This window comes from Urocitellus parryii, chromosome 10 (genome assembly GCF_045843805.1).
Source record: "Urocitellus parryii isolate mUroPar1 chromosome 10, mUroPar1.hap1, whole genome shotgun sequence".
In the NCBI taxonomy this organism is placed as follows: domain Eukaryota; kingdom Metazoa; phylum Chordata; class Mammalia; order Rodentia; family Sciuridae; genus Urocitellus; species Urocitellus parryii.
In genome coordinates this window covers 83,264,761-83,285,503 of record NC_135540.1, presented here as the reverse complement: position 1 = coordinate 83,285,503, position 20,743 = coordinate 83,264,761, and the positions used below count along the sequence as shown (strand labels likewise).

The following is a 20,743-nucleotide window of genomic DNA, read 5'->3' as shown; positions in this document are numbered from 1 at the left end:
TTCTTAATGGTATAGAACCAACTATAGAACCAACCTAGGTGCCCTTCAACGATGAATAGATAAAGAAAATATGGTGTATACATACAATGAAATACTTATGTATATTCCATTGTATGTATACACCAATGTATACATACAATTGTATGCATACAATTGTGTGTTTTATTTCTCAATAAAAAGAAAGTTTTATTTCTCAATCAACAATGCACCCCTTGGGGGGTGAGCACCCACAGATTCACTTCTAATAGAATGAAATCTGCAAGACTAAAATGCTTTCCTTAATCCAGCATCTTACCATGTTGAATATTAAAGTGAGTCATTAACTAAGCTAAAGACTTTCTGTTCTTCCTGTACCACAGACTTTTGTCATTGTACACTGTATTCTATGTTACAATAGAATGTTACTCCAGGCATGGAGGTGCACACCTATAATTCTAGCAACTCACAGGCTGAGGCAGGAGGATTCCAAGTTTGAGGCCTGCCTGTACAATGTGGCGAGACCTAAGCAACTTACTGAGAACCTATGTCAATAAAAATTTATAAGGGTTTAGGGACATAGCTCAGTGGTAAAGCACACCTCTCTTTACTCTCCAGTGAGGAAAAAAAAGTTTAAAAAAGAAAAATATTATTGGAATTTTACCTGTTTCCAAAATACAAACTGAACTTAAAAACTAGAGAAGCAACCTATACCTGTGTTTACAGATAATGACTTATAGCTGATCATGTTTCGTTCTTCACTAGATACTCGTAATCACAACAAAAACTTTGCGTGGCCCTTGTGGTAATGGTAAAGTGGGTCCATACCTAAAGTGCACTTCCTCCACTGTTATTTTGAGAGACTCTTGGAAGAAGGCATTATCAGAGAGGCAGTTTAGGAGCAGTAAATGCTAAGGTTAGAAATGGTGTTGCTTTATGACAAAGGGAAAGAGACTTTTACCATTAGCAGAGAAGGAAGTGCCTACAGATCTTTAACTGCTGAAGTATTGGTTCCTACAAATGTGCCTTCATGTCCTGACTCATATTTGCCTGATTAGGATGATTCTTCCCCCGACTCAGAGATCTGGATTCAGTTAAGTTCTCTGCCCATGTATGGTGCTCTCTTAAGGACCTCAGGATCTGAGGTGGAGGAACTCTCAGAGGTTTCCAATTTCACCATGGAGGACATCAACAACAAGAACATTAGGTAACCACTTTGTTTATTTGTATTTTTAAAGATTGCATTAAACTAGCTGGGGATGTCACTCAGTGGTAGAGTTCTTGCCTAGCATCTGGAGGTAGTGGGTTTGATCCACAGAACTGCAGGGGAAAAAAGAAGAGTATTTATTAATTGTATTAAAATATTTAAGCTACTGTCTGTAATTTCTTCAAACAATACATTGTTTCTGGCCCCGTTTTAATAACAAAATTCAACTTCCCCAGCTTGTCATTATGGCTCATTCTTTGGAGTCTTCTTTTGGCCTTTGTAGATACTCAGCTGTATTTGAGACAGATGGTCATGTGGTTACTGACAGCTTCCACTTCTCTGTCTCTGACATGGACCACAACCGTCTGGACAATCAGATATTTACCGTCACAATCACTCCTGCCAAGAGTCCACCTCCAGTCATCGCTTTCGCCGACCTCATCACGGTAAACAGTTCTCAGATCAATGAGCAGTGAATGCTGTGGGGAGCTGGAGTCCTGGGTGATGTAAATAGAGGCTTTCTGCCTGAGTAGGTTGCCATGTTTTTCCCCCAGATATCTAGGCAGCGATGTCAAGAAATGCATGGTTTTCAATCATGAGTTTTTCAAAAAGTATAAAAATAATTATATCCAAAAGTTCAAATCATTCTATTCACAAGTCAGTCAACAAATGTTTATGTGCTCAATATTGTTATAATTGGGAGTAAAATTGAAGTAGAATGCATCTTAGAGGAGTTTGCAATCTAACGTTGGTAGTAACTAAAACACAGACAGTACCTCCAGTCACTCCTTAGATCTAGCGAATATTTATCACTATAAACAATATTAACAGATCCTTGAAGGAAGAGGGGCAATATAATGAGCCTTCATCACTGACATTATCCAATTATCCAAACATAAGTTCAAGTACCAGCTCTGTTACTTACTAGCGGAGTGATGTTGGACCTAGTACTTAATCGTTCTTAGCCTCAGTTTCTTCATCTTTAAAATATTACTCTTCTGGCTGGGCACCATGGGGCACACCTGTAATTCCAGCAACTTGGGAGACTGAGGCAAAAAGATCACAGTTTGAGGTTAGCCTGGCAACTTAGTGAGACTCTGACTCAAAAATAAAGATTAAAAAGGCTGGGGGTGTAGCTCAATAGTAGAGCACCCCTGGGTTCAATCTCCAGTATTATGCACATATACACAAAAATATTTCTCTGATAATTAATAAGATAGTATGGATCACCCTTAGCACAGACCTGGTTGGTGCATGGTAGGGCTTTTATGAAAGTAAATTTGTTTTCCTCTTTCCACTTTAAGTACCTATCACAATATTAAAAGCTTGGGAGTTTTTCTAGTTTTGTCAAGCAACTGAAAATTCACAAGACTCTGAATGGTTTCTAGATGGTTTTGATAGTCTTCTCATTTTTCCATTTTCCACACCTTGGGGAAACCGCTTGGACCCTCTCTCTTCCCTGAGTCCCACATTTCAATTTATAGATCTTCCTACAGTTAGCCAAGAGTTGTTCAAAGTGGAATGGCTTGACCGTTTCCAGTAGGTCAGCAAAAAGCACCAGGCTTATGTTGCAGAGTTAGCATATAAAACAGAGCCCTAAAGGAAAAAAGTAGTTTGAGCAACTGCTTATACTTATACTGGTTTATTTTCTTTCTTGACATTAAGATAAGCATTAGCTTTCAGATATGATGAACCCTTTCTTCCCACACACCTATAAATATACAATGTAAGGAAATAAATGGCACTTTTATTCTGGATGGTAACACCTATAGGACAGTCACCCTCATGGAGCCCCGGGGAGGACTGGATCTATCATTCTCTGGCTGTGGACTTTTGAATGTTGATGTTGTAAGAAGGCAGCCATCCTGTTGTGCAGCTGCACTGGGGAGGGTGATTGGAATGGGCCAGAGCTGCTTTATAACCAGATCCATCATTGAATGAAGTGCAACTTTGAAGGGAGTCGTGGAAGTCATCGTGTCTGAGTGTATCTTTGAAAGGCGCTGAAAGATTGCCTGGCTTCAGCAGCATGCACATTCCTCATCTCGTCTGTAGAGGATCTGCCTCCTCTCAGAAGTGGAATTGGTGCTGGAAGGTCACCCCAGGCAGCACTTTTCAATTCAGTTCTTTTTTTATTGCAGTTATGTGCAACTGTCCAAGGACTCTGCATTCTCTCTTCCTTAGGTTGATGAGGGAGGGAGAGCCCCACTCTCCTTTCACCATTTCTTTGCAACTGATGATCATGAGAACCTCCAGGGAGATGCCATCATTAAGCTAAGCTCGTTGCCCAAATATGGCTGCATTGAGAACAGAGGAACAGGTAATAGTAGTAGCTTTGCTGTAGATCTTTGTTCAAGATCTGGAAAGAAAGGCGTGTGGAGGGAGAACTTGTAGTCCCATTCAACCTGGTGATGGAGAACTAACGAGAAATGGAAACATTTCAATGAGATGAAAGGATGGAAGGTTTCATTCATTCAACAAAAATTTACCAAGCATTTTCTGTGGACAGTGCATTTTAAAGCATTAGGGAAACACCAGTAAACAAAACAAAAGAAAACCCTTACCTTCAAAGTGCTTTAGATTCTAGTGGAGGAAGACAAAATAATAATAATTATGAGAAAATTGAGTAAGATGTTAGAAGGTGAAAATGCTGTGGATAATATAGGTCAGGCAGAGGAATTTGGAATGCTAGCCATGAGGGCAGAGGGTCTTTTGGATAACTTTCAGAACTAAGTTGTCAAAGAGAAAAAAATTTCTCTCTTTATTGTGAGGCAGCTGCAGTTTAGCTGACCATAGTGTATGTAGCATCTTTTCCTATGGCTATGACATGAATTGAAATGCATGCTGTCTATCTCTGACCCTCTTCAACATCCCTCCTGCTCCACCATCTGCCCTTGGACCCACTGGTGTTAATCACAGAGAAGGAGAAGCAAAAAGACATGTACTGTCCACAAGCCCCCTGAGACCTACCATGACTGGCAGTTGAGACAGCTCATGGCAGGTTGCTGTATGGCTGCCTCAGCAATGAGATTCCTGAGCACTGGTGCTTGGCTCTAATTGACATGTAGCTAGTAGCTCCCACAGAGAGACCACTGACTGCAGGTGTCTGTGGTCAGCATGGTGCCTGGGATTTGAGCCTGGAGACTGGAAACTCATTTAAATTAGTCATGTTTTCCTATCCGAACTCTTGGAACTCTTCCCTGTCTTGCCTTTCAGTATGTGCACTCAGATTTGCTTATCGCTGAATTAGGTTTGTTTTAACAAATGTTTGTGTTAGATACGATGGATGTACAGCTAAATAACATAGACCCTGCCTTGAAAGGGAGACAGGTACGAAGATTGATCAATTATGATAAATGACAAATGCCTGCTAGGGAAAGGAGCAAAGCTCTAAGAGAATATGTTAAACAAAGCAGTTGCTTTTGCCTTGGAAGCTAGTAAAGTCAGAGGAAGTGGCATCTGAGCTGGAACATAAAGGATTCATGGGAGTCACTATGGGCAGAAGGACAATGGCATTTCTTGCAATGGAAATAGCATGCACATAGTGGGAAATCATGAAGGGATGTTGCCCCCACCCCAGTCATGTGTTTTTTTTTTTTTTCTTATGAAGCCTTTGTAACACTGTTTTACATTTATCTGGAACACATGATGGAACATAAGCATGCTATGTAGAGGGGTAAGTAGCTCACTGGCCCAAAAGTTAAAATTCTAACAAGACTCATCCTCTTTAGAAAGTACCTCCCTCACCTGGAGGGCAACAACCTCAAAGGTCCTATTGTAGGGTATTGGTGTAGCCTGTGAATTTGCATTTTTCTCTAGCTAAGAGGTGATGTCATGGCTGCTGGCCCAGGGGACATACTTAGAGGAGAAGCACTTCTCTGCAGTTTCATGGGTATGAACCTGAAATTAAGGAAAAAGGCATTCAGGGGAGCAAAATCGTCATCCCAGGTTATATCAGCTAAGGACCCTTCCCTTTGTTTCATGGGGGTGGGGGGACTTTTGCCTCTGTTTGGAATTGAGTCTCTCTCTTTCTCTCTCTCTCTCTCTCTCTCTCTCTCTCTCTCTCTCACACACACACACACACACACACACACATATAAATATATATATATTTATAACTAGCTATCTAAATTCAGAACCCAGCTGATCAGAAGAATATATTTTAAAAAACTGTTAGAAGAAGGAGCTTTGACTTCTTACCAAAAAAAAGGGGAGAGACAGAATGACTGTCACATTAGGTATGAAATTTAACAGCATGTTCCCTTAGTACTGCCACAAACAGGACAGGACTCACCTCAGTACCTCTGCATTAGTAGGTGTCCGTAATGATAGCCTGAATGCATCAATAACTATTTAATTTGCACATAGCAGATTCTGTTTGAGAAGGCAGGGAAGCACATTGATAAGAATTATTTATGTCAAAAAAAATAGTGCCGTTTTAAAAGTGTAAGGATTGGTGCTAAAGCTTCAGCAACCTATTCACCTGTTACATAGTTAGTTCTCCAATTATTAAAAATATGGCTTTATTAGATGTGTGTATATTTATGAAGCATCATTTGCTTTACTTAGCTATTTTTGACCTGAATAAAGAAGATACATTTTCTCTATTTATAGTGATCAATGGAAAGAGAAAGTAAAAATTGGAAGCTATTTTAGCAGTTCTCTCTGGGAATCCTGAACTGTATGTCCTAGTCACTGGTCACTTAGATCTCTCTATTTTTCTGATAAATCAGTTGGAAGGGTAAATAAAATTCACATATTGAAGGGAAAAATGTCTCAAGTTCTTCTTTCAAATCATTTTTATAAAAACTTTTCATTCTAGTCTTTTTGTCCAGATGCCAATGAAGATGGCACTGCCTATAATTCAGGAAGTTAATGGCCTTTTAATTTGTGATCTGATATTTGCAAAGAATCATGGAGAAGGGAAGGAAAAGCTTTCCTGCTTTCACATCTGCCAACTACACTTTTCTTTGTTGATATATATCCAGGAAATTGTTTGAAGTCACAAGGGTTTCTTTTTTCTCCTGTCTCTAGAAGAAAATTGTGGTAACAATTTAAAATCAATCAATTAGATGGGCTCGGGTTATGGTCAAGTAAAAGACAAGATATCCATCATTTAGACATTTCTTATTCTTCCATTTGGCCTTTTAACATGTTTGGGTTGGGATGAGAAGAAGAGGAAACTGGAGCTAGCACTTTCTGTGGAGTTCTGAATGGTAACCGGGCATCTCAACACCCGAATAGCATCTATGTCAGTCAGCTTTCCATTGCTGTAAGAACATCTGAGATAAATCAAGAAAGACAAGGTTTATTTTGATTCATGGTCACTTAGTCCCTTTGTTCTGGGGTCTGTTGTGAAGCATTGCATCATGGCTGGGAGCATGTGTTGGAGCAAAGCTGCTCATCTCATGGCTGGGATGCAAAAGAGAGAGAGGATGGGGCTGGGATGCCAATTCCCCTTCTAGAGTACTCCCTCAGTGATGGGAAACCACTCACTAGGCTCCATCTCTTAAAGCCTCCGCCACCTCCAGTAGCACAGTCTGGGAACCAAGTCTTTAATACATGACCCTTTTGTAAATGTTTATCCAAACCATAGCAGCATCTGAGCTCTGAATGGGACCAAGCATCTCGGTGCCTGAATTGTACCTGAATGTCATGATACATAACCTGAGCATCACAGTAGTACTGGTATATTCTCCCACAGGTTGGGATCTAGCATGCAAAGGTTTCATTAAGAAACGAAGAGGTCAGAGGTGCCTTGAATAAAAAAGTTAAATATAGTTAACTGTATGTATGTGTGTGTGTGTGTGTGTGTGTATGTGTGTGTATATATATCTCCAGAGAGAGAGAGAGAGAGAGAGAGAGAGAGAGAGAGAGAGAGAGAAGGTTCTTCTTGCAGGATAAACCAGATAGAGTGGTTTTGAAATGGGCTAGGGTTTAAGGTAGAACCTTGGCTATTATATTGTTACATAACGCAAGACGCATGAAAGATTCCTAACAAAATGACCACTGATTCTGTGCTATATAAAATGAAAACACTCTTGAGTGCTTTCACATATATCATCTCATTTGGTTACCTGTGGAGTCAGCAGGACAGGTATATCTATTTATAGATGAGAAATAGAGAAACTGGGATCATCCCAAGCCTCCTAATTCCTGGTCTTGTGTTTGCCCACTCTCCTAGCTTTGTCCTCAAGCATGTTTTCATCTTGTGTTGAAAAGAACGTCTCATTTTCTAGTTGAGTCTAGTAATCAGCAATCAATGAATCAAGGTGAAAGTCTTCTCTTGATGTTGATGCAGGTGATCGTTTTGGCCCCGGAGCTACCAGTGACCTAGAGGCATCATTCCCTATTCAAGATATCCTAGAAAACTACATTTACTACTTTCAGAGTGTTCATGAAAGCATCGAGCCAACACATGACATTTTTAGTTTTTATGTGAGTGATGGAGCCAGTCGCTCGGAAATTCACAGCATCAACATCACCATTGAGGTAACAACTTCAGAATTTGGAAAAGTCGAGGCTTTGTCCACCCAGTATCTTACCACTAGATTTCTTTTGATGGACTCAAAAGCAAAAGATTGGATTTGACTTTGAATTTTAAAACATAACCCTGACCTTCAGCAAGCTTATGGAATTAAGGTTGGCATTTAGGGAAGGTCTGAGTTGAAAATCTGAATTTCTATTTCAGGATAAAATTTATTCGTCCTGTGTGAAAACAGTTTGTGAGAGTCAGAAAAGCCTTGTCAGTCCCACTTTAGATGAAAACCAACATATGCCTCATTTTCTGTGAAATATAGGCCTTCATATGTGTTTGATTCTGCATGCACATTTGCCTTTTCTTATATTTTAATGCATTTATTCTTTCCATTGCAACATCAAAGAAACATGATCCTGGATTCTGTATTCATGTTTTCATTTGAGCAACTACAGTCTTGTCCTACCACCCCAGGAACAGAGAGAAAAGATAAATCTGAATGAATTACCCTGTGCCTTGGGAATTTAAACCCAATGACACCTTTAGAATCTTAAGGGACAGTGGTGGATGGGGGTTGAGAAATAGCATGAGAAAGTCACAGTCAAATATGGTGTCTTTCTATGGCTACTGTGTTGTGCTTAGAGTTTTTAAACATGATTCTGAGTTCAAATAGTAATGATTTGAATAGTAAATCTCTTGATCCCCCCAATATATTTGCGCTTCTCAAAACATGACCATAGTTTTGATCTAGAAGAAATGCTTATTATAACTATGGGAAATATTTTGGAAGTTTTTTTGTAGAATGCTTCTTTTCGAAGGGACATGTTGTTTATGTGGCTTTCTCTTTTGTCTCTTCAAACTAATCATTTTGATTAGGAGGTGAAGATGGTAACACTTTAAATGCTATTTTAATAGTGAAAGTTTCTGCAACAGTGATACTTTCTCTGAATAATGTGCTTTTACTTTCTTCTGAAACCAATGTCTGTGTGAGACTGAATATTTTATGCTTTAATCAGAGGAAGAACGATGAGCCTCCCAGGATGACCTTGCGGCCCCTTGGAGTACGGCTGAGCTCTGGAGTGGTGATAAGCAATTCTTCTCTGAGCCTGCAAGACCTGGACACCCCAGATAATGAGCTGATTTTTGTATTGACAAAAAAGCCCGACCATGGTAGGACACAAACTGCTGTAGAAAGCTTCTTAATTGAGGTGCCTGATGGGTTATTAAAATAAGCACATAGATTTCAGGTGGTTATTTCTTTGCCTTTACTATATATAGTCCATTATTTGCATAAAGTATAATCAGATTCACAGCTAACTAATATTCTTTGGAGTCAGGGTAGACGTTGATTGTTTAAAAAGCCTGAATCCTAGGTAATTGGTATCTCTGACATTTAATTTCAGCTGTTTTCTTGCTTTCCTTTGTAACTTCAAGCAGAACAGCTTTCAACATTTGCATCTCCTCTTTCAGAGCAGGCACAGGTAGATAATCTCAAGCCACCTCTGGTAGCTTCTTAGCATGCTAGATTTCTCTATGAGCTTCTTCCCTTTCCAGAGAGAGCACTTTTCCTGATTTAAACTAGGTAGAGAAAGTACTGTGGGGATCTTCTACTCACCTATTTCTGAGCTCCATCACCCAGGTATTAGCAAAAGATCTGGAGCCGGAGTGGTGTGTCTCAATCTATGTAACACCTACTGGCCTTTCAAAGATGAAATTGTTGCTGTTGATGGGAGATTAACAGAAGAGGCTGTTGGCCTTTGCATTTTAGCTTGCTTTCATTCACTGTCACTTTCACTAATAAAGCACTTTAACTGTCCCATTAGGGTACATGACCCTTGAAAACAGAAAAATAAGCCTCAATATAAAGATGCTTAGTGTCTTTCTGAATTTAAGAGGAATTTAAAACATATTCCCATATCTCGTTCCACATGCCCTAATAGAAAGACAGGGAGTGAAGACAGCTATTTTCACTTTGCAGAAGGGAAAAATAAAGTTTAGATAACGAAGTGAGTTTGAATTCAGGAGGGAGATGTGATTCCTAAGCTGCTATATTGCACCATCCATTTGTGTCTCTTTAAGAGATTTTTTTAAACCAGGAAAAGAGCAACTTTGTCTTTATAGATGAGGCCAGAGGTCAGCCCGTGCTTACTTGTAAAATGCTAAGTTGTTGCCACCAAGAGTGTCTGAGGGGCCTGGTATTCTATCCAGGCTCATACTGGTTGGCATAAGTGGAAAATGTTTTGGTGCCATATATATTCTTCCTTCCTTCCTTCCTTCCTTCCTTCCTTCCTTCCTTCCTTCCTTCCTTCCTTCCCTCCCTCCCTCCCTTCCTCCCTTCCTTCGTACTGGGAATTGAACTTAGGGCCCCTGAACCACTGAGTCACATCCCGGGCCCTATTTTTTGTATTTTATTTAGAGACAGGATCTCACTGAGTTGCTTAGTGCCTCGATTTTGCTGGCTTTGAACTCGCAATCCTCCTGCCTCAGCCTCCTGAGCTGCTGGGATTAGAGGCACGCACCACCATGCACAGCTTGGTACCATATATATTCAACCATTGCTTCTTTGTCTTTTTTTAAAATTTCCTTCCTCAGGTCATCTACTCCGGAGACTTATTGCTTCTGAGCCTCTAGAGAATGGGACAGTTTTAGCCCATGGTTCCTCCTTCACCTACCAGGATGTCCTGGCTGGGCTGATTGGGTACATGCCTAGTAACTCTGGTATAGCGGTGGATGAGTTCCGTTTCTCGCTCACTGATGGCCTCCATGTGGACACAGGGAGGATGGAGGTCTACATAGAACTGCCCACAAGTGATACTCCCCGATTGGCTGTGAACCGAGGCCTACAGCTCTCAGCAGGTACCACAGAAGAAGAGGAGAGATGGCCTTGCTTCTTCTATCCTCATTTCTTTTTTGGCCAGTATCCAGTACCTCTTTTCAAGTTGGTGCTGTGGGTGGATCTGAAACTAGCTATTCAATACTTGGGGAGACTAGCATTTTGGAGAACCTGTTGTTTTAGGGATACTGAGAATTATGTATGATAGATGTGAGCCTCTGAAATTCCTTGGACCAGATGTCTCTGTAAATTTAAGGAAAATTTGCAAAGAATTTATAGTATTTTCAGTGTCCTCAAAAAATCTTAATTTATCCAACTACTCCCAGGCCCAGGTTTCCTGTAGTGTTACTTCTGTTCAGCCAACTCCATGGAAAGCAATAGCAAAAGATATCTAGCAAATTTCAGAATGCTTATTTTTTAAAAAAAGTCATGGAGGGATAGTTTGGGGGAGGAGGGATCATATATTAAAATGGACTATGAAAATAATAGAGAATTATTCAATATGATTTCTAGTATCTAACTTTCACAGTTTTGCCATGTGTTAGCAACACTGAAGGACCTGCAACTATTATTAGTCTTAGACTCTGCAGTAGAAAATTAAGAAACGAGGGAGTGAGCCTTTTGCTAGCCTTTCTGCATCATGGTAGGATTGTGTTGTCTATTCTTAGTTTCACATGTAGTTTATATTGAAAAACATATGGTATGATAGTATTTAAAACTTTGAGCATTCCCAGAAGCCCTGCATATCAAGTCTAGGATTCAACTTTACCCTTATTACAAGCTAGCCTATTACTGTTTCATGGATGCTGATAGAAGACACGAGATTCCTCCATCAGAAACAAAGTACTTTGTTCCTCAAGTACCACAGGCAGCATGGATGTCAGCAGGTTTGCCCTGCATTCCTCTACCCCATGGGGGTGATGCAGATGGCCCACATGGATGCCTTTACTTGCAATGTGGTATATTACTGGAGAGGAACTTTGAGCTTGGAGAACTTTCCACATCATAGCAAGAAAGTTTGACCTTTGTCCCAGAGGAAGATAGTACCTCATCCCTCAAGGTTCCTTGCTGAGAGATGGTCTGAGTTAAGTGGTCAGGGCTGGGCATTAATGGTGTCATCCAGTAAGATCATTAGCAATGTTCAGGGCTTATGGTGCACTTCAGCTCCAAACTCCAGGAATCATGACACATGAATGACGAGTATCTACTTTTCTAGAATTTACTATTTTAAACATAAGAAAATGGCAGAACAGGGAAGCAAAAGGGCAAGACCTTGAGAAGAAGTGTTTTCCAGTAGGGAGTGCTTTGCCTCCAGCCCTGATACCTGTGCAGCAGGTCACCTGGCTCCTGATACTCAGTTTATCCTCTTATTCAGAAGCACTGATTTGACAATTCCATCTGAGACAACAACATCTCAGATATGTTTATGAGTTTATGTGAAGCTGGTTTTTTTCCTCAAAATAATAACTCAATTAAATCCAAGCAGATTTCATTATAGATCTAAAGGTTATTTGCATCACAGAACTAGGAGTTATTACATAGATCCAGGTACTAACTGATAGGCCACTGGGTAGAATGAGTCTCAGGAAAGTAAAAATAGATAAGAAGAGCAAAGGAGCTCAGATCTAAGTTCAAGAGACTATTTCATTTAGGGTAATTAAATTATTCATTTGGAAACTGAGAAGGGGAAGTACCTGGTGCAGAGGCCTCCAAAAAAATGTATGATAATTTAGCCTCTAGTCTCCTGAAATCATTTGACTTGCCATTTGAAGGAACCAATGGAGAATGACCTCCTCTTTTCCATTCATTTTCAGGATCTGTAGCCCGCATCACAGAACAGCACCTGAAAGTGACAGACACTGACTCAGATGACCGTCAGGTTATGTACATCATGAAGGAAGATCCTGGTGCAGGACGCCTGCAGAAGGTTAAGCATGACAGCCTGGAGCAAGTCTCTGTGAAAGGTCCCATCCGAAGTTTCACCCAGGCAGACATTAACCAAGGTCAGCCAGTTCTCTCTGCCTACCCAGGCTTCCCTGGACTCCACCCACAATAGGAAAGTGGGAGTTAAAGCCTGGTAGCCTGAGGCAGTAAACCTTGCCTGCTTTGTTTTGAATAAAAGCTGAGTTACAGCTTCTTTTTTTTCTCTTGGTCTCCATTTTTTGTTGTTGTTGCCAAAAGAAAAAAACAGAGAGAGAGAGAGAGAGAGAGAGAGAGAGAGAGAGAGAGAGAAGAAGAAGAAGAAGAAGAAGAAGAAGAAGAGTTATCTTTCTTGGCAAAAAAATGTGCATGCTTTGACATAACATTAATTAAACTGAAGGCAATTATGGAGGAGAAAAAAGTCATTTTGACTTGTTATGATGCTAAAAAGTGTGTGTGAGAGAGGAAAAGAAAAAAGAAGTGAGTTGGGATGGATTAAGGTGAAAATTATGCCTTCCTTAGGTGAGCAATTTATATCTCTTTTCAGCTCCCCAAAGAGCACAAGTTAATGAACTAAGCAAAATAGAAGGGCATAAATCGGAGCTGCCTGGAGGAAATTACACGGCTCATCCCTCCTTCAGGAAATGCTGATGTAATGTGAAGGCATAAATGTTAAATGCTACGTAGTTACTGTACAGTGCTTTCAGGGGATGTAAAAGGGGAAAAAGTTAGTCTTGGGGGGGGGAGTTGTCCAAAGTCATGTGATGATGTGCAGTTCCTTTTAGAGGTAGAAATGTGCCCCTGAAGAGCAGAAACAAGGGTCCCACCCAGGCACAAATACCTGAAATTGATAGTACCTGAATTCTCATCAGATCTGTCTGAGCTTCAGTGAAAGGGGAGGAAGAGACAAAGAATAGGAATTCACTTATTATCCCATGCTTCTGTGTCTCCTGGTAAAAAATGAGATAGGACACCTCTTCCCAGAGGTTTAGTTACATTGATGGGAACACATAAATGATGCTGTGGGTTAACAAAAATGCAATGCCTTATAGTTCTCCCTTTGGATCCTTTTGAGCTCTGTGTGGAGTTTATTTGTGTGCTTCTCTATTTTCTGCTGGTTAGAGTCACATCACTGCATGTATGGTTCAGTGAAGAGTGAAGAACGCTGAAAAAGGGGCTGCAGCATCCTTTTGCCTTGGGATCGGGATAAATAGCAGGGCCACTCCAAGTGATGTGGGTGTGGTTGGTGCACATTTTGCACACTGGGCAGTTCTGTCGTGAGACCTCCTTAGAGGCTAGGCCTTAACCATAGAAATGTCATTTTAAGAAGCCAAGCTTCAGCCATAAGAAATGTCACTTGAAGTGAATTTGTTATGAGGATGTCTTTGGGTGTGAGCAAATCCTTGGTGGGAGGGCAAATGGAGGAAATGAAAACTTGAGATTAAAATGTCAAAGGTGGTATCAAAGTGATTCATTGGTGTGAATACCAAATGTCAAAGGTAATATCAAAGTGACTCATTGGTGTGAATACCAATTGAGGTCCCTTCTTGCTCCAGAAATAAGGGCAGAAAACATTAATAACAAATCTTGATTTTTTTTTCCTTTTTATAGGGCAGATAGAATTCAGTCATGGAACAGGAGAACCTGGTGGGAACTTTGCTTTTAAATTTGATGTGGTTGATGGAGAAGGCAACAAATTGGCTGACCAGTCATTTTCCATCAGTATTTTAGGTAAGGAGGTGTAATATTTTCTAATGCAAAAATACTTCAGCAGTTCTGAAGTTACGTAGTTTACACTGTGGTCACCTTGAATCTTGAATTCTTCCCTTCACCTAGCCAGCATAAAAGTTGAAAATCATACCACCTGTATGGTTGCGTAGCTTTGGCCCCCTGGTGAGGTCCCTGAGGGACTGGCTTGAGGGTCTCTTTGATCCTAACCCTGGCTAGCAGGCCTAGAACTGAAGAAAGGAGGCTGAAAAGATCTCACTTTGAATCATTATCTCTGATACTTTCAGAGGACAAATCCCCACCAGTGATCACAAACAATAAAGGGCTGGTCTTGGATGAAAACTCAGTGAAGAAAATCACCACTCTCCAGCTCTCAGCCACTGACCAGGACAGTGAGCCTGCAGAATTGATCTACAGAATCACCAGGCAGCCGCAGCTGGGCCACTTGGAACATGCAGCATCCCCGGGTACGTCTAACATCTCTTGCTTCATCCAACCAAAAGTTAGATTTTTAAGAAGTGTTGGGGATAGCTAAATCAGGTGCACGTGTACACCTAGAATCTTCCTCAATTTGTTCTTGGTTTCTGCCTCACTAATTTGACTATTCCATACTGTATTGTATTATATGTAACATACAGTAGGTACTCAATAATTACTTGGTGAAAGTGAATAAAAAATTTTAATTTGGGGTCAGGGGTATGAACACATGCTTAACATACATGAGGAACTGGGTTTGATCCTTGGCACCACACACAAAAAAAATTCAATTTTATGTTGGCAATCTTATCTCCATAATTAGTCAATTCCTATAAAGTAAACACCATATGCTATTCATCTACATTCCCCTGAGCACCTGGCATGGTGCAACATTCTGCGAGTCAAATTTCAATTCAGAGGCCTGGGGTTGTACCTCAGTGGTTGAGTGCCTGCCTCGCATGCATGAAGCACTGGGTTCGATCCTCAGCACCACATAAAAATAAATAAATAATGAAACAAAGATATTGTGCCCATCTACAACTAAAAAAGTTAAAAATTAAAAAAAATTGGGGCTGGGATTGTGGCTCAGTGGTAGAGCGCTCGCCTAGCACCGGCGGGCGCGGGTTTGATCCTCAGCACCACATAAAAATAGAGATATTGTGTTGTGCCATCTACATCTAAAAAAATAAATATTTAAAAAAAAATTCAGTTCAGAGGCTGGAGTGGTAGAGTGCACGTTTAGTGTGCTCAAGACCTGGATAGTCCCCAGCACCAAAAAATAAATAAAATTAAAAATTAAAAAAAATTTAAAAAATAAATTCAGTTCAACAAATAGTGACAGAGCATGTATACTAAGCAAGATTCTAGTTTAGCTGTGACTCGGGAAAGTAAGATGAATGAGCTACAATCCTTGCTCTCCAGAGTTCTCTATTGGGTAAGATAAGGAACTTCTGCAGATAAGTACAACTCAGGGAAGGCTACAGATGTTTAGAGAAAGGTGTAAACATAGAGTCATAGAAGTTCATAAATGAGAGTGTCTACATTGGGTAAGAAAGTGCACTGGGGTGGCATTTAAGAATGCATTAGAAGATAGAGTTTGGGCAGAGAGGATTTGTGTTGTTTTCAGTGTTGGGAGCAAATTCAAAAAAGAAAGAGTGGGCCAGTTTGGCTGGAGCATATATTCTGAAATAGTAGAAGACAGGGCTCATGGTTAGATTGAGATTTTATGGCAGGCCATCAGAATTGGGAGAAGTAGTCTCTCCTTGAGGCAATAGGAAATAGTGAGCTACTGTAGAATTTTGAGCAGGGAAGGGAGTGAAGTTCATCAGGCAGCATCCAGCAGGATGAACTGAGGAGAGGGCAAAGAGGCAGTGAGAGTGTTAGGAAGTTTCTATACTGGGCCAGGGAGAAAGTCGTGAGGCTTCACCTGGAAGGGCAGTAGTGAGAAGAGCAAAGAGAAACAACCTGGGACCTAGGAAGGGAGCAGTCAGTAGGCATTCACTGATTGAAGGAGGGAAGAAGGAAGGAAGGAGTTTCAGGGGAGACCCTGTATGGCTTGGCAGCTGAATAAATGTGAGGGACAAGAGATACTTGCTGAGTAAACAATCTGAAGATAGAATTGTCTTTATTTGTTAGAATATAGAAACCATGACAACTTGCTAGAGATTGAGGTTTTCATTATTTTTCTTTGGCTTTTGAGTTAACAGATTCTACATTCAACCAGGAAAATATCAAAACAGGGCAAGTACTTGCCCTTATAGTACTCATTTCAATGTGGAGACTCAGACAGTAAAGAAACAAGCAAACAAATATATTGTATAACAGGTGTGGATGAGTGTTAGGGACAAGGGTGTTCCCAGTGTGCACAGGAAGAAGGGGATGAGGCGAGTCCTCCCTCATAATCAGAGGACACTTGAGTGGAGATCTGAAGAGAGAGAGCCAGGCACTCTGAGGAATATAAAAGAGCAAACCAGTGTGGGGGAATCAGCAAGTGTAAACATCTGGAATAAAAATCATCCAGGCAGAGAGAGTAAGAAGAGCAGTATGGTGGCAGCAGGGGTTGGTGAGGAATGAGCTGCCAAAGGTAGAGGGTGATCTGGCAGAGGAGGTGAGGGTAGAGACTTCTCTGGGTCCAGGGTGATGGTGGAGGAGGAGGTGTTGTATGTATAGGGTAGGAGGGCATGGAAGGGAATGGACATATTGGCTAAAGTTCCTAATGCAAATTAAAGCAGGTGGCCTTCCTTTTTGTCCCCAAGTTCCTGGGAAAGTATGCAGATCAGCACCCTCAAGACCTTGGCTGCATGAGATATTTGATAACTAATTCATGAGTTAATTGCTTCTGCCAGAATTCTGTCAGGTTGCTGATTGTATCTCTCCAAAGATGAAAGGGCAGACTCTTGGCTGTTGTGCTAAGCAACTGCATGCATACTGCACAGCACTTTAAAAACCTCAAGGCTTTGCAAGGCATTGCCCGTTGCCCACCTGCTGGTAAGTTGCAGCCCTTACTGTCCTCTGACCCCAGGCTGGTGAAGAGGACTGGGAGCTGTGGGACTCCAAATTCCCCTTTTCTTTTTCACAGCTCTCAGACTTCACTAGGCTTTAAAATCTGGTTATCAAGATCAAGCCAGTTCTGCTTCAGGAGACATCAGTAGGTAATCATGCTGCTCCCTCCTCCTGGGACAGTACCCTCCAAGAATGGGAGGATGTCCCATTTACCTGGGACAGTCCTTCACCTGCTCTTTCCCAACAGGCTTAACTTCCTAATCCATGTCTTTTCCTGTCCTGACCAGGTTTTCTTAATCTGCCTCTTTCTAGTAACTCTAAGCAGGTACAAGGATCCAGCCCCCTCCTCTTTACTCCTGGGGCCCCTCTCCATTGCCAATAGGGCAGGGCATCCCTGCCCCTCCCTCATCCTAATCCCACATTGATCCTTCCCTCTTTCCCCCAGGTGAGAATGTTTCCATGAAAATGATCCTTTTAAATGTCAAAGATCTTCCTTTAGAGGAAGTACATGTGGATTACTTGTCAGCCTCTCTGAAGGCTAGAGCTTAAAGCCTGTGTCTTATTAGGTAAGGATGGGTCTAGCAGGAGTTGAGGTTGGGAGGGGCCTGTTCTTTCTAAGATGATCAGAGCAGCCTCTAGGGCAATGTCCTTAGAGCAGGTGCTGAGCCATTTGGGAGTCATATGCCTGCTGGAATAGCATTAGGCACCAGTGTGAGCAGACTCCATCTCGATGACTCACTATGAAATGGACTTATCCTCATGCTGTCAAGCCTATTGTAATTGATCATCCACCTTAAACAGAAAAGGTACAGAATTCCTCTTTTCTTCCCTGAGCCTCTGCAGGGAGCCCTGTGTGCATCTGAACTGTGGTAAAGACAGTCTGGACCTACTACCACTGAGAGGCTAACCTGGCAGTCAAGCCCCCACTCTTGCTATCCTTCAAGGTTGAGGAACGGCACCCTCACAACAGGGTTTCCCTTCTCCCCTCAACCCAAAGACTTTGCTTTTCTTAGGAAATTAGAATAAGGTTTAGAATTAACTAAGATAGAAGCTAAACTGATGAAAGCAAGAGACCTCAAAATGCAGTGGCTTAGTCAGGAAATGTATTTTTTTCTCAGAGAATAAACCAGAGGCCCACCGAGGTGGCTTAGTGATCCTCAACACCAGGCTTCCATCTCTGACTCAAGGAGACCACTGTAGTTATCACCCTCCTGCTAGCAGGAAAGGAGAAAAGGCCCGGAGAGCTCATATCCATTCCTCTTTTAGGAGCATTGCTGGAAGAACACACATCACTTTGGTGTGACCACAGCTGTGCAAAGCTGAGAGGTAGCTGACAAATGTAGCCTCTAACTGGGCAGCCAATTGCTTACCTTGAAGTCAGAAGCCATATGTTTTAGGAAGAAGAGAAAAACTATTGGAATATAGCCACCTCCAGCACAGCCCTGGTCCTCAAGGGATAGGTCATGTGGTCATCACCTCTGTGATACAAGTTGTCATGCATCATAGATGTGACTTAGATGGGTGAGGCGGTGGGGGTAGCAGTGGCTGACGGAGCATTTAGAGGACAGAGACGACGGGATTCTAAATGTCCTGCAATGAATAGGTTACATCCTGAACCAAATAACTGTTCTGCCTATATGGCTAATAGGGATATTAGTGAAAAACAGTAGACTGAGGCATATAATCCAAAATCTGAATCCTTGTCTTAATTTTAATTTTATCCCCACTAGAGAATGTTGATATCAGCACAGTCGCATTAAACGTTGACCCCACAACTCTCAATACCTCACTGATTTCAGTCCCACCCCAAGTGCTTCAGGAAAAGTTAAATAGTTGCTCTCTGAAATACTTCAAAGAGGACTGCCTCCTGCTGGCATTCCCTTGCCAGTTCAACAAACCCTCTTCCAAGGCTGAAGTGACATAATGGTTTCTTGGCCAGACCAAGAAAAGTCCTATATGATCTGTCAAAATTCCTAAAGGCACTTAAGCATCAAGGAAAAAAATCGCCTGCTGCTGGGTAGCCAGGTGGCTCCTTAGTGCATCCATAAGTCAGGTAGTCCCAGATGGTTTCCTCTCCAGGAAACCTGTCCTCTGTCATGGCACTGGTAGCCAAACCTGAGCCTCAGATGAAGGCATCTTAGCAGGGAAGACAGTTTGACTCCTAAACCACAGGAATATGGCAACAGAGGACATAAAGACAGGTCTTCATGATTCTCCTTGAGACGCTGACAGAAGAAAAGTGCTGTTCATGAGGCTGAGCTTCCTCAGCCTGTTTCACACCTGAATCAGGTTTCAGAGATGAAATTTCCCGCCCTTCTGGGAACTTTGAATGAAGACCTGTGTATTTTTCCTCCAGTCTGAGAGATATATGTTCACCTTAAGATACAGTCTTCCTCTTCAATCTTAAAATCACTCAGATGAGTGATTCTACCCCCAATGAATGGAAAGTCCTTTTGTCACTTGTTTTCTAATCACCAGAAGATTTTCCCATAAAAGTGAGCACCCAAGGAGGAGCCCTGGAGTCCGAAGTCCTTGGGTCCTCTGGCTGTCGTGAAACCTCATAGAGGAAGTTTTTCTCTAACAGTGAGCGTGTGAGGGAGCTTCCCATAATGTTTTCACTTTCTGCCTTGTACTTGCTGCCAAATCTTTACTTCTTGGAGGAGGTAAATTAAGCTCCTAAAAAAAAAGTGAATTACCTTTCAAATGTGCATCTCTTCCCTTTCCCTACCTCAATTCATTAATGTGACTCCTGGCCTTTTAAATTCCCTTCTGAAAGTCCTCAGAGAAGTGGGCATTTTGCCCAGAAACCATAATATCACCTAAACTAGATTTCAGAATGGAATGATAGCATCACGAGAGGCCACATGGCCACAGAGAATGCTCTAATCGGTGAATGCACAGTTAGAGAGAGGTCAAAGTGGGGGTCTCAAGGCAGTGTCATAGGCTTGGCTCGTCCACCCCAGTGATTCAGACCGTCCTGCTTTTCAGGTTGCCTCCTGGGATGTATGAGCTGCAGTTGATTTAGCTTCTTCTATTGTACATGCAGGGTTAGATCATTCCACTTCCTCACCCCTTGCTAGTTTTATGTTTTTGAGGAGGTTGGTCTGTGCTTGATATCCTCATATATGGTGAAATTGCTAACTAGGGGTGTGAAGCATTATTTTTATTCACTAGATATAAATAATTCTTTCATTAGTATGTCCACTCAGTTTCCCTCATTAAAAATACGGTAGAATTTACGTGGCTTCAGATATCACTGCACAGATCAAATAAGCTCCAATACATGGTCTTGTTATCATCTACCATTTTATCTGCTATCTCCGAGGTGGCTATACTGTTATAGTTTTAGAGATGTTAAAGAATAAAATATGATAAAATAAGGCTCTGTGTTATATGACTTGCTTTAGCTGTGAGACTCATGTAGAGCAGAAAAGAAAGAGAGAAACCAAAGCAAAAGAAACCAAACCAAAGATTGTTCTTTCAACTTTTCTCTTATATTAGTGGTTCTCTGCCTTTTCTGAACATTAGAGTCACAGAGGATGTGTTTAAAAATAATGATACTCAGGCTCCACCCAGACCCATACATAAAAGTTCCTGAGGGTTGTAATGAATGTCTTTTTTAAAC

The 20,743-nt window shown here is 41.4% G+C and overlaps 1 protein-coding gene across 1 annotated transcript in view; it reads left to right on the top strand.

Annotated features, from left to right (window-relative positions):
• Positions 1-20,743, top strand: part of Fras1 (Fraser extracellular matrix complex subunit 1) — a 267,670-nt gene that overhangs the window by 173,444 nt on the left and 73,483 nt on the right. The window contains exons 38-46 of the mRNA XM_026403132.2: positions 1,035-1,183; positions 1,467-1,629; positions 3,365-3,500; positions 7,482-7,672; positions 8,675-8,828; positions 10,251-10,514; positions 12,306-12,494; positions 14,023-14,142; positions 14,427-14,606. Of these exons, the coding sequence (XP_026258917.2) occupies positions 1,035-1,183; positions 1,467-1,629; positions 3,365-3,500; positions 7,482-7,672; positions 8,675-8,828; positions 10,251-10,514; positions 12,306-12,494; positions 14,023-14,142; positions 14,427-14,606 (1,546 nt within the window). The remainder of the gene's footprint in view (positions 1-1,034; positions 1,184-1,466; positions 1,630-3,364; positions 3,501-7,481; positions 7,673-8,674; positions 8,829-10,250; positions 10,515-12,305; positions 12,495-14,022; positions 14,143-14,426; positions 14,607-20,743) is intronic.